This window comes from Salmo trutta, chromosome 36, assembly GCF_901001165.1.
Source record: "Salmo trutta chromosome 36, fSalTru1.1, whole genome shotgun sequence".
Taxonomy (NCBI): Eukaryota; Metazoa; Chordata; class Actinopteri; order Salmoniformes; family Salmonidae; genus Salmo; species Salmo trutta.
The window spans coordinates 26,298,240-26,312,744 of record NC_042992.1 but is presented as its reverse complement, the minus strand read 5'-3'; the positions used below and the strand labels follow the sequence as shown (position 1 = coordinate 26,312,744).

Genomic DNA, 14,505 nt, shown 5'->3' with positions numbered 1-14,505 from the left:
GGAAGAGACAGAATCATTAGATCATTTGTTTTGGTACTGTCCATATGTAGCTTGTTTTTGGTCGCAGGTTCAGGAATGACTGAAGAATTGCAACATTTACCTGGAGCTAACTCTGCAAATAGCACTGCTGGGTGATTTGAAAAATAGTCAATCGATCAATAATATGAAAATACTCTTAGCAAAAATTATATCTTTAATTTACAATCTGTAGAATCTGTGAGAATAGAAAGGTTCAGAACTTTTGTGAAACATCACAGCACAGTTGAAAAATATATGGCAAATAGAAATCAAAACTGGATGGTGTTCAGAGACAGATGGGAGGGGTTCAGTGGACCTGAAGGACGGGACTAAAAACAAACAAAAGATAACTATGGTAAAATATACAGTGTCTGTAAAATGTATATAGTATATATAAACTGGAAGTAGAAGCCTAAGTGTTGTTGTCATCCATTAGTTTGCTCCAATTAGGGGAGGGGGGGTAGTGTTAGGGGGAAATAATAAAGGAACATATATAAATAGTATATATACAGTACCAGTCAAGTCTTGACACACCTACTCATTCAAGGGTTTTTCTTTATTTTTACTGTTTTCTACATCCTAGAATAATAGTGAATACATCAAAACTATGAAATAACACATATGGAATCACATAGTAACCAAAAGAGTGTTAAATCAAAATATATTTGAGATTCTTCAAAGTAGCCACCCTTTGCCTTGATGACAGCTTTGCACACTCTTGGCATTCTCTCAATCAGCTTCATGAAGTAGACAGCTGGAATGCATTTCAAATAACAGGTGTGCCTTGTTAAAAGTTCATTCATTTTTCCTTCTTAATGCATTTGAGTCAATCAGTTGTGTTGTGATAAGATGGCGCCGATGAGGATAGCTGACGTTGTACATGCTCCTAATCAACTGTGCTTATTTGTTTGTTTTTTTGAGTTGTTTGTAACTTATTTTTTAACTTATTTTGTGAATAATGTTGATGGTACCATCTCTTATGATCAAAAATAACTTCTGGACATCAGAACAGTGATTACTCACCTCGAACTGGAAGAAGCTTTTTCCTTTAACAAGTCCGACGAGAAGGATATACTGCTTTCCCGGGAACAGGGCCAAATCAACGTCATTTGCGTGAAGAAAAGACGGAGGAAAATGGAGCGCAGGTCGGGCTGCCTTCTGAGAAACCGTACGCGAGCGAGTAAACTCCCACTGCCATCCGTTTTACTGACTAACGTGCAATCATTGGAAAATAAAATGTATGCGCTATGATTAAGATTATCCTACCAATGGGAGACTAAAAACTGTAATATCTTATGTTTCACCGAGTCGTGGCTGAATGACGGCACGGATCACATAGAGCTGGCGGGATATTACATGCACCGGCAGAACAGAGAAGCTACGTCTGGTAAGACGAGGGGTGGGGGTATGTGTTTATTTGTCAATAACAGCTGGTGCGCGATGTCTAACGTTAAAGAAGCCTCGAGGTACAGTATTGCCCTCCTGAGGTAGAGTACCTTATGATAAGCTGAAGACCACACTATGTACCAAGAGAGTTCTCATCTATATTATTCGTAGCCGTCTATTTACAACCACAGACTGATGCTGGCACTAATAACGCACTCAACCAACTCAAAAAGGCCATAAGAGAACAAGAAAATGCTCATCCAGAAGCGGCTCTCCTAGTGGCCGGGGACTTTAATGCAGGCAAACTTAAATCAGTTTTACAAACTTTTTACCAGCATGTCACATGTGCAACCAGAGGAAAAAAACCTCAAGACCACCTTTACTCCACACACAGAGATGCATATAAAGCTCTCCTCCACCCTCCATTTAGCAAATCTGACCATCTGCAAATCTGCTTACAAGCAAACACTAAAGCAGGAAGTACCAGTGACTCGCTCAATACGGAAGTGGTCAGATGATGCGGATGCTACTCTACAGTACTGTTTTGCTAGCACAGACTGGAATATGTTCCGGGAATCATACAATGGGATTGAGGAGTATAGCACATCAGTCACCGGCTTCATGAATAAGTGCATCGACAACGTCGTCCCCACAGTGACCGTGCGTAAATATCACAACCAAAAGCCATGGATTACATGCAACATCCGCATCTAGCATATAGCTCTTGAAAAATATTAGGGCCTACAAACGGAAACCCAGACGCGAGCTGCCCAGAGACGCGAGCCTACAAGACGAGCTAGGTGTATTTTATGCTTGCTTCGAGGCAAGCAACACTGAAGCATGCACGAAAGCACCAGCTGTTCTGGATGATTCTGTGATAACGCTCTCTGTAGTCGATGTGAGCAAGACCTTTAAACAGGTCAACATTCACAAAGCTGTGGGGCCAGACAGTCAGGATGTGTACTAAAAGCCTGTGCGGACCAACTAGCAAGTGTCTTCACTGACATTTTCAACCTCTCCCTGACCAATTCTGTAATACCTACATGTTTCAAGCAGACCACCATAGTCCCTGTGCCCAAGGAAGCGAAGGTCATCTGCCTAAATGATTACCGCCCCGTAGCACTCAAATTGGTAGCCATGAAGTGCTTTGAAAGGCTGGTCATGGCTCACATCAACAGCATCCTCCCGATATCCTAGACCCACTCCAATTTGCATACCGCCCCAACAGATCCACAGATGACGCAATCTCAATCGCATTCCACACTACCCTTTCCCACCTGGACAAAAGGAACAATCGACGTGAGAATGCTGTTCATTGACTACAGCTCAGCATTCAACACCATAGTGCCCACGAAACTCATCACTAAGCTAAGGACCCTGGGACTAAACACCTCCCTCTGAAATTGGATCCTAGACTTCCTGACGGGCCACGCCCCAGGTGGTAAGGGTAGGCAACAACACATCTGCAATGCTGATCCTCAACACTGGGGCCCCTCATGGATGTATACTTAGTCCCCACCTGTACTCCCTGTTCACCCTTGACTGCGTGGTCAAACATGACTCCAACACCATCATTAAGTTTGCTGACGACACAACAGTGGTAGGCTTGATCACCGACAACGATGAGACGGCCTATAGGGAGGAGGTCAGAGAACTGGCATTGTGGTGCCAGGACAACAACCTCTTGTGGACTACAGGAAATGGAGGGGGCTGTAGTGGAGCGTGTCTTAGCCAAATACATTTAAACTCAGTTTTTCACAATTCCTGACAATTAATCCTAGTAGAAATTCCCTGTCTTAGGTCAGTTAGGATCACCACTCCATTATAAGAATGTGAAATGTCAGAATAATAGTAGAGCGAATTATTTATTTCAGCTTTTATTTCTTTCATCACATTCCCAGTGGGTCAGAAGTTTACATACACTCAATTAGTATTTGGTAGCATAACCTTTAAATTGTTTAACTTGGGTCAAATCTTTTGGGTAGCCTTCCAAAAGCTTCCCACAATAAGTTGGGTGAATTTTGGCCCATTCCTCCTGACAGAGCTGGTGTAACAGTCAGGTTTGTAGGCCTCCTTGCTCTCACACGCTTTTTCAGTTCTGCCCACAATTTTCTAAAGGATTGAGGTCAGGGCTTTGTGATGGCCACTCCAATACCTTGACTTTCTCGTCCTTAAGCCATTTTGCCACAACTTTGGAAGAGACGCTTGGGGTCATTGTCCATTTGGAAGACCCATTTGCGACCAAGCTTTAACTTCCTGACTGATGTCTTGAGATGTTGCTTCAATATATCCACATACTTTTCCTTCCTCATCATGCTATCTATTTTGTGAAGTGCACCAGTCCCTCCTGCAGCAAAGCACCCCCACAATATGATGCTGCCACTCCCGTGCTTCACTGTTGGGATGGTGTTCTTCGGTTTGCAAGCCTCCCCCTTTTTCCTCCAAACATAATGATGATCAGTATGGCCAAACAGTTCTATTTTTGTTTCATCAGACCAGAGGATATTTCTCCAAAAAGTACAATCTTTGTCCACATGTGCAGTTGCAAACAGTAGTCCGGCTTTTTTATGACGGTTTTGGAGCTGTGGCTTCTTCCTTGTTGAGCAGCCTTTCAGGTTATGTCGATATAGGACTTGTTTTACTGTGGATATAGATACTGTTGCACTCGTTTCCTCCAGCATCTTCATAAGGTCTTTTGCTATTGTCCTGGAATTGATTTGTACTTTAAGCACCATAGTACATTCATCTCTAGGAGACAGAACGTGTCTCCTTCCTGAGATGTATGACAGCTGCGTGGTCCCATGGTGTTTATACTTGCGTACTACTGTTTGCACAGATGAACGTGGTACCTTCAGGCATTTGGAAATTGTTCCCAAGGATGAACCAGACTTGTGGAGGTCTACAATTTTTATTCTGAGGTCTTGGCTGATTTCTTTGGATTTTCCCATGATGTCAAGCAAAGAGGCACCGAGTTTGAAGGTAGGCCTTGAAATACATCCACAGGTACACCTCCAATTGACTCAAATTATGTCAATTAGCCTATCAGAAGCTTCTAAAGCCATGACATAATTTTCTGGAATTTTCCAAGCTGTTGAAAGGCACAGTCAACTTAGTGTATGTAAACTTCTGACCCACTGGAATTGTGATACAGTGAATTATAAGTGAAATAATCTGTCTTTAAACAATTGTTGGAAACATGACTTGTCATGCACAAAGTAGATGTCCTAACCGACTTGCCAAAACTATAGTTTACTAACAATACATTTGTGGTGGTTGAAAAACGAGTTTTAATGACTCAAACCTAAGTGTATGTAAACTTCCAACTTCAACTGTACACACATACATATACACACACACACACACACACACACACACACACACACACACACACATTTATATATATATATATATATATATTCATGAGATACAATGCAGTTGTTCATTAAAATGTATGCCATCAGCGGAGCTTCATTAAAATGACTTGATACTATGTTATCGAAGAGTGTCAAATGATTCTACTTCAAATTCGGGCCCTATTAATAAAACACAAACAGAGACTGAGCATGAAGCAACGGTTAAACTGGAACACCAGGACATCTAAGTCGCTAAAATGATCATAAAACCTGTCAATGTAACGTAGTGTCACAACTGACTTGATTACAGTTCAATTTACTTTGAAACTAAATCAAGTGGATCTAATGAATCAGATTCCACTGTTCTAATGTGACATGATGAGAGAAACCCCATAATTGTCCCAGTGCCGTAGTGGGTGGCAGTTGTTTCCACTGCTCCCTGTAATGTTCCTATCAGAACTGCAGATGAAGGAATGGAGGAGGAGAGGAAGCAACTTTAGAGTATTGAAACCCAACCCCACAGAAGTTTCCAGAGATCCCGGTAATCAATCATGGTAATCTAATATAGCCCGATATCACAAAGCAGTGTCTCCCAAGTCCGGTCCTTGAGTAGCCCCAACGTTTTCATTGCGGCCCCGGACAAGCACACCGGATTCTACTGGTCAACTAATCATCAAGCCCCTGACAAGTTGAATGAGGTGTGTTTATCCAGGGCTACAGCAAAAAGATGTACGGTTGGGGGTACTGGAGGACCGGAGTTGGGAAACACTTAAAGGATAGGAGAGGAAACCCCGTAAGAGTATTGAAACCCAGCCTCTCAGTGAGCTGGTGGGAGGGAGGTTGTCTCAGGCGTCAGTACCAGAGTGCTCTGATGGGAGGAAGGGTTAGTGAGAGTAGTTACCAGTGTTCCCTGTAATCCATCATCCTAATCTAGCCCTGATATCCTGGAGCCCAAGCAGGCACCGCCATCTCCCACGGAGAAAATTGCTCTTGTTCTCACCGTGAGAGAGAGAGAGGAGGAAACTAGAAAAACACACACACACACAAACAGTGTAAATTGAAGGCTGTCTGCTCTGCTGTAGGAGGAGAGATGGGAAATGAGTCCTACACAGTAACACAGTAGGGGAGATCGGGAGGTTCGACTATCTCAGAGAGGAATATGCTAGTGTAACATTTTTATCAGTTATACAGGTGGTCAAATGCACATCACATCTCGTCTCTGGTCATGAGGCTGGCTGGGTGACGCCATGGAGAAGACCATTATCATATACATGTCTCCAGTCATCGAGAGCCTCTGTGGCGGCGTGACAGTTATTTACAAAGCCATCCCTCTTGCTACTTTAGAGAGAGAATAAAGATTACACCCCTTTATTGGAAAACAAATATCAAACTTAACCTATTGGAAATAACTCATTTGCATCCATTCTTGAAAAGGTTAATTAGCCCGACTCGCTATTGTTAACGACCTGCTGGGGTGTGTGTGTGTGTGTGTGTGTGTGTGTGTGTGTGTGTGTGTGTGTGTGTGGTTAGCCTGATCATGGTTCAGTAACCTAATAGTTCTCTCATCGTCACCGCATCATGTACAGTACCAGTCAACAGTTTGGACAAACCTACTCATTCAAGGGTTATTCTTTATATTTTCTACATTGTACAGTCGTGGCCAAAGGTTTTGAGAATGACACAAATATTAATTTCCACAAAGTTTGCTGCTTCAGTGTCTTTAGATATTTTTGTCAGATGTTACTATGGAATACTGAAGTATAATTACAAGCATTTCATAAGTGTCAAAGGCTTTTATTGACAATTACATGAAGTTGATGCAAAGAGTCAATATTTGCAATGTTGACCCTTCTTTTTCAAGACCTCTGCAATCCGCCCTGGCAGGCTGTCAATTAACTTCTGGGCCACATCCTGACTGATGGCAGCCCATTCTTGCATAATCAATGCTTGGAGTTTGTCAGAATTTGTGGGGTTTTGTTTGTCCACCCGCCTCTTGAGGATTGACCACAAGTTCTCAATGGGATTAAGGTTTGGAGAGTTTCCTGGCCATGGATCCAAAATATCGATGTTTTGTTCCCCGAGCCACTTAGTTATCACTTTTGCCTTATGGCAAGGTGCTCCATCATGCTGGAAAAGGCATTGTTCGTCACCAAACTGTTCCTGGATGGTTGGGAGAAGTTGCTCTCGGAGGATGTGTTGGTACCAGTCTTTATTCATGGCTGTGTTCTTAGGCAAAATTGTGAGTGAGCCCAGTCCCTTGGCTGAGAAGCAACCCCACACATGAATGGTCTTAGGATGCTTTACTGTTGGCATGACACAGGACTGATGGTAGCGCTCACCTTGTCTTCTCCGGACAATCTTTTTTCCGGATGCTCCAAACAATCAGAAAGGGGATTCATCAGAGAAAATCCCCTCCATCTATCTCCTCCACCTATCTCCTCCACCTATCCCCTCCACCTATCTCCTCCATGGTTCCTGCATTAGGCGAGGAACACTCAGCAGCAGCCTGCCTGTCGCTGCCATCAACAGACCTGGGTTCAAATACTATTGTATTTCTTTCATAGACTTTCACAGTCTGATTGAGGTTGCCTGGAGTGACAGATGAACAGGGATTGCACTTGTGGGACTATTCCATTGGTTTCATTGTGCCAGGAATGCTCTATCAAGCGCAGCTAAAGTACTGAAAATAAAAGATTTTGTGTGAACTCAGGTCGGGTCAAGTCAGTTCATGATGAACACCATAGTTTGTGTTTAGGCCAAGTCACCCTGCATGCCACCTGTACTGTATCACATAACACCTAAGGCTGCCAGCTGCCATGGAAGTAGAACGGGACGGGGTCTCTGTCTCCATCTGTGCTTCCATCTATCCATCCGCAGGTGGGGAGTCAGGGGCTAATGATGTGTGTGTGTGTGTGTGTGTGTGTGTGTGTGTGTGTGTGTGTGTGTGTGTGTGTGTGTGTGTGTGTGTGTGTGTGTGTGTCTCTTCACTGGCTAAGTGACAGTTTTAGGACCCCCTCGACAGCAAAGAAAATAATCCCTCATCGCGGTTTGACCTTCCACTCTCCTGACACTTCAACACACGTGTTTTAAACACACATAGACACACACACACAGAGACACTTCATTCTGCTCCGACATGCCAGAGGATGATAATTACCCAGGCCCATCCAGGTACATACAGCAACACCTTGGACATGACAGGCCCTAGGGTTCCTGTCATTGTGCACAGTCAGACATTAAACACACACACACACACACACACACACGCCCTTCCATGGCCATTTGCGCTCTGGTGTCCAATTAAGGGCTGCATCAGTTTCAGGCACACAGCGAGCAGCGCCTCGTGACGGTACAGTACGGCTGTTGTGCTTGTGTGTGTGTGTGTGTGTGTGCATGTAGACAGACAGAGGCAGATGATTGTTGTGCGTCTCAATGCAGTCTGTGCCACATCAGTGCATCTGTAAAGAAACACTTCCATCATCGAGTAGCAAAGCGGTTTGATTCAACAATCAAATGCATGAGTGATCCTGAGAGAGAGAGCTTGAACCACACAGCGATATCAAGAAAGACAATACAAGTGTGTGTGACTGAGTGCAAGCATCAGAGAGAGAGAGAGAGAGAGAGAGAGAGAGAGAGAGAGAGAGAGAGAGAGAGAGAGAGAGAGAGAGAGAGAGAGAGAGAGAGAGAGTCCATTTCCTCTCATTACCTTATTAGCGACAGTGTGGATAAATAGCATGGGGACTATGAACCGCAATAACACCACATGGGTTAACTCCTCCTACATTGTTCCAGTACACTTAGTGTCAGCAGAGAAGGATGGCCCAGTTTGTTCTGGACCTGTCCTGTACCATTATGACTGCATCTAAGTGTCCGAACAGGGCTTTTAGCTAGACTTTAATGAGGTCATCAAAGATAACTGCAAGACATTATCACTGTTGAATGGCTTGTCCCTGATGTGATGAGGGTAGTTTATTTTACCCCGAGGGGCCCTGACAACTCCTTTTCAGGGACTTTTACTAAGTTGTGGTGTTGTTGTAGTATCCAGAAGTAATGCTTCCCTCACCATGTGCTCCACGCGGAGTTCAAAGGGCATGGGGTTGTAGACCATCAGCTGGACCTCACACACATCTCCCTGGACCCACCGGAACTCTGAGGATGTAGAACAATACATCAGAGGAACTGATGCATTACATGTCTGAGCAACAAATGTACATGCAACACACAGACAAATATGAGATCAAGTACGTATCGCTCGAAGCCACAGCCTCCGGCAGATATCTATTGTGTCAGCATACAGTAGGTTGGAATGCAGCCTACTGTCCTTTGACATAATCTTTCCCCACTGTCATCCTCTTTCGGTTCAATAAAGCCAGAAAATACCTTACAAATATATCATTAGAATTCTGTGGGTACTTGAGTAATATGTAAATAGAATTCAGCGAAGTGGAAATAATATTGAACGTTAAAAATGTGTTAAGTCTAAAGTTATATTTTCAATATGCCAGAGTATTTCAATTGCAATTAAAACCAACCTGTTTGATACAAATAATTACCTCATTGTGCCTCACGCACAGACAGACAAGTTAATAATTAATGACTTTAGTGAAGCAAATAAACCCAGAAAATATATAAATTGAGCTGCTGGCTCTGCAAATGTGTACATTTCATTTCGTATTCCATTTGCCCATGCAGGTGCTGTCGGTGAGAGCTGCTCAGGAGGATGTAAAGGCTGTGTCAGAGTTCAGCGTCAGGTCAGTTGACAAAACGAGGCAACCAAGTGCAAACTTTAAAGATGACCGTATTATATTACATGACTATTAGAAGACTTGGAGATGATAAGGCAAAGCATGTGCAGTGTTTCCCCTAGGGGAGTTTTCAGCAGTGTTGGAAACGGAACCGCGGGGCTTAATAGACTTCCAGTCATTGAGCCAACGATAATCCATTTAAAAGTGCCCAAAAAATGTTTTTTAAATTACATCATATTGTTTGCAGCAGTAGCAACAATTTAGCAGCAGTGGGCCACCGCTGCTAAATTAATATAGGGGAAACACTGATGTGCTATGTGATTAGTTGTATTGTATGCACTCTTCTGGTTTTACAATCTCTTTCTATTCCTTACATGAACCATTTTAGTCTCTAGCCAGTCCTTCTCAAGACCTCCTGTGGTTCTCATTACCATTGCACAGGATTGTGCTATTAGAAAGTACCTTGAAAGACCCTATAATGAGATACAAGATGGTCCCGATTCAGCAGTGTCATTTGGCAGTGGAGGAGGGATTCTGAGATGGAGATTACAATGAAACAGGTGGAAACAGCTCTGTTACCAAACACACTACAGTCTTCCATCTCCATTTTGACAGTCCAATCTCTAAACGCATTCAACTATCACACAAGAGGACCTGGCTGAGCCTAAGCCCCGAGCAACACACACACACACACAAACAAACACACACTCGCATCTCCATATTCTGAGCCCCAGACTTGGTGGGTTTACGGAGAGTAAACTAAACTACCGGCGTGCACCTTGGGAAATTAAAACTTTAGTCCGAAGCAGAAAGAAGGAGAAGCAGGAAGAAGGAGAAGCAGGAAGAAGGGTATCTCTATAATATAAATGTTCAAATGAGCCTCTCACAACCCCAGGTCTGCCTCTCAGGTATCCTCCTCACAGAGCCAATTACATGTGAAATATGCCTCTGAAAGCGCTGAGGATAGCTGAGCTGCAACCATCTCAGTTGTTTCCAAGTGGCACCCTATACCCTTTACATTGCACTTCCTCAACATGGGGCCCTGGTCAAACGTTGGGACACGCCCGAGCCTCCCTCCGTACCCAGAGGCTCCTGGCCATTCATCCATTCCAGATTGAAGAGACAGCAGAAAGGTTCAACACTTCAGAACCTCAGGGTGAATATGAAACATGTGGCGGAGTACCAGTCTCATTAGCGAACATTCCGCTCCTTGTCATTGCCAAAGAGGACCCTGTTGGAGCGAACAGAACAGAACAGAACAGGCACTGCAGATGTTGCCCGGCTCGCCTGGGAAATGGAGCATAAAACATGCGTGTGAAATAGAGTAGGATAATGAATGATGTATTAGAACAAACCATACCACCATTTATACAGTGTGTGGGTCAAATCAAAGTACAGATTTGCAGATGTTATTGCTAGGTACAGAGGGAGGCTTGTGTGTGTGTGTGTGTGTATGTGTGTGTGTGTGTGTGTATGTGTATATATATATGGATCCATCCTCTCATTGCTCTGCCACAGTCCTACACACAACCGGCTAACAGTTTCCACAATGATTCATCAGCGCTTTGTAAATAAATATTTGAGTACTTTTCCTCCCTTGAAGTTATTCCCTTTGTGTGACAGTCCCTGAAACGTTTCCCCTGGAACACTGCAGGCACACTCACACGGAGGGAATAACTACATGACATGGAATCTGTACTGTCTCTTTAATATCAAACATGACTGGAAATAACTCACACTCTAATAAGCTTTTATTGCTTTTCATTCACACTATCAAAGCTTCAGCACTGTAACAACCTGGCTGGGTATGATGAGGCCAGGGTTGGGGTCAATGCCATTTCAATTCAGGAAGAAGAGGCAGAAAGACTGAACACTTGTCTCTTTCAGTTTGCTCGTCTGTTTGTGCACCTTAGTTGAAAAGCAAGGTAGGAAAACTACAACTATCGTATTGATTTACAAAGTACTGATGAATCGGTGTGTAAACTGTTAGCCGGTTGTGTTTAGGACTGTAGTAGTCAGAGGATGGATCCATATATCCATTCATCCGCACACACACACACACACACACACACACACACACACACACACACACACACACACCAGCCATTAGGAACTATATATGTTATTGCTGGGTCGTATGTTAGAGAGGAGGCACAGTGCATTAGCAGGGGGCAAACAACCACTCCCAGTTACCTGCATTCTGACAGAGTCTAACAACCCTCACACACAAAATACATTTTCACAGTCCATTCACCTCCTTATCCCCACGTTCATACAGTGATGGAGCACAGTGTGGCAGCCTGACCTGCTATAGATGTAATGCTGTATCTATCATTACCTGCTAAGGGTGTACTGTATCTGACTACCAGCAGCCTGTTATGGACGCCCGGGCAGCCAATCCATTCATCTATTAATCAAACAGACAGCATCAACATACAGACACACAGCCAGAGGACCCACTATCAACGCTGATGTAGGCTGAGTAGTCTCTAGATGAAAGTTTTACCAGTAGAGTAAGCTTGTTGGCGTCGTTTGGAAATTGAAAATATTTCAGTAGTAGTAGGCAAACCAGGGTTCAAATACTATTTGGCATATTTGTTTTAATACTTTGAGTGTTTGCTTTAGCCTGCCCGGCGGGGTTAGCACTTTTGCAACTGTTCTATTGGTTCATTGAGGCAGGCAAGCTAAATCAAGTCCATCTGAAGTATTTGAACCCAGGTCTGCTGGTGCCACTGCCTCATCACACAGTATCCTGGAGCAGAGAGGGTTTTAGTGCTCTAATGTGAGGAGCACGACCACACTGCCTCATCACACAGTATCCTGGAGCAGAGAGGGTTTTAGTGCTCTAATGTGAGGAGCATGACCACACTGCCTCATCACACAGTATCCTGGAGCAGAGAGGGTTTTAGTGCTCTAACGTGAGGAGCACGACCACACTGCCTCATCACACAGTATCCTGGAGCAGAGAGGGTTTTAGTGCTCTAATGTGAGGAGCACGACCACACTGCCTCATCACACAGTATCCTGGAGCAGAGAGGGTTTTAGTGCTCTAACGTGAGGAGCACGACCACACTGCCTCATCACACAGTATCCTGGAGCAGAGAGGGTTTTAGTGCTCTAACGTGAGGAGCACGACCACACTGCCTCATCACACAGTATCCTGGAGTAGAGAGGGTTTTAGTGCTCTAATGTGAGGAGCACGACCACACTGCCTCATCACACAGTATCCTGGAGCAGAGAGGGTTTTAGTGCTCTAACGTGAGGAGCACGACCACACTGCCTCGTCACACAGTATCCTGGAGCAGAGAGGGTTTTAGTGCTCTAACGTGAGGAGCACGACCACACTGCCTCGTCACACAGTAACCTGGAGCAGAGAGGGTTTTAGTGCTCTAACGTGAGGAGCACGACCTCACTGCCTCGTCACACAGTATCCTGGAGCAGAGAGGGTTTTAGTGCTCTAACGTGAGGAGCACGACCACACTGCCTCGTCACACAGTATCCTGGAGCAGAGAGGGTTTTAGTGCTCTAACGTGAGGAGCACGACCACACTGCCTCGTCACACAGTATCCTGGAGCAGAGAGGGTTTTAGTGCTCTAACGTGAGGAGCACGACCACACTGCCTCATCACACAGTATCCTGGAGCAGAGAGGGTTTTAGTGCTCTAACGTGAGGAGCACGACCACACTGCCTCATCACACAGTATCCTGGAGCAGAGAGGGTTTTAGTGCTCTAACGTGAGGAGCACGACCACACTGCCTCGTCACACAGTAACCTGGAGCAGAGAGGGTTTTAGTGCTCTAACGTGAGGAGCACGACCTCACTGCCTCGTCACACAGTATCCTGGAGCAGAGAGGGTTTTAGTGCTCTAACGTGAGGAGCACGACCACACTGCCTCATCACACAGGTCTATCTGTTGCCTAAGGATAGCAGGCTTTACATGGTTTCTCTCCGTCTCAACACAGTCCATTTCATACAACAGAAAGCAGCTACGGATTCCAGTAATGACATAAGAAAAATGACCTAAACTAACAGAGCAATTAACGTCTAAAAATGTGAGATTTGTGTGTTTCATAAAAGTAATTAAGGTAACTCTTTATTTGAAGCGCACCTACTTAAGGACTTCATAATCCATTCATAACCTATACATAACACATTCATAAGCAGTACATTAATGAGGAGTGGTTGTTTTGAGACGGTTTTAGAGTCCACTATACGTGCTGCTGTGCTGTGAGAACAAGCTCTGGCAGACTTGGATGTGGTCTGTTTCAAGTGTTGAAACAGTTCCTGTTTGAGACTCATTGCGCGCCTAATGAGACAGAGGAGATATATTACCCATCTCTCCCTCTCTCTGCTACTCATGTAGTTTACATCCTCCCCTCCCCCAGATACCCACACACACAAATCAACCGTTTTTGAAGTTGAAGCCCCCTTAATATTCAAGCTGCTTCCTAAATGTTCCAACTACCAACAGCCAGTTGGTACTACCCATCTCCTCTCTCGCTTTCTCTGGGTCTCGCCCCCCTTGGCCTTGCCCTCTCTGTCTCTCCCTTTCTGTCCCTCTCTCTCTGGGCCTTTTGCCCAGGGGCCACTTAAGACGTTCGACAGCCCAGTTAACCATCGCTTCGCAAATCACACCTGGTATTTTCTGCCAAGCATTTTTGCTATTCATAAATTCCTGAATCAATTTGGATAGCGGGCCAATTGGAGTGCCTAGACTAATACAGGAGAGGAATGTAACAAAGCTACAACATGCTAAAAATAACCATTGACAATAACAACATATACGAGAACAATTTCAACAAATCAACTTCCACTATTACTGTGTTATCCCATTCAAATCAGCAGTACACATCTTGTATAACACATTGCTGCATCCCATCTTTTCTCATTTGAAAGGAAAATTCTATGTACTAAACCAAACATTCCCACAACATGTGCTCCCAAGCCAGTCTACCATCACAGGCAACGTGTGCAAATGTGCCTGACTCCTGCCTGGAAATCTA

At 44.3% G+C, this 14,505-nt stretch overlaps 1 protein-coding gene across 1 annotated transcript in view; it reads right to left on the bottom strand.

The window, feature by feature from the left end:
• Nucleotides 1–14,505, bottom strand: part of LOC115175462 (trafficking protein particle complex subunit 9-like) — a 126,094-nt gene that overhangs the window by 44,474 nt on the left and 67,115 nt on the right. The window contains exon 3 of the mRNA XM_029734697.1: nucleotides 8,821–8,906. Within this exon, the coding sequence (XP_029590557.1) occupies nucleotides 8,821–8,906 (86 nt within the window). The remainder of the gene's footprint in view (nucleotides 1–8,820; nucleotides 8,907–14,505) is intronic.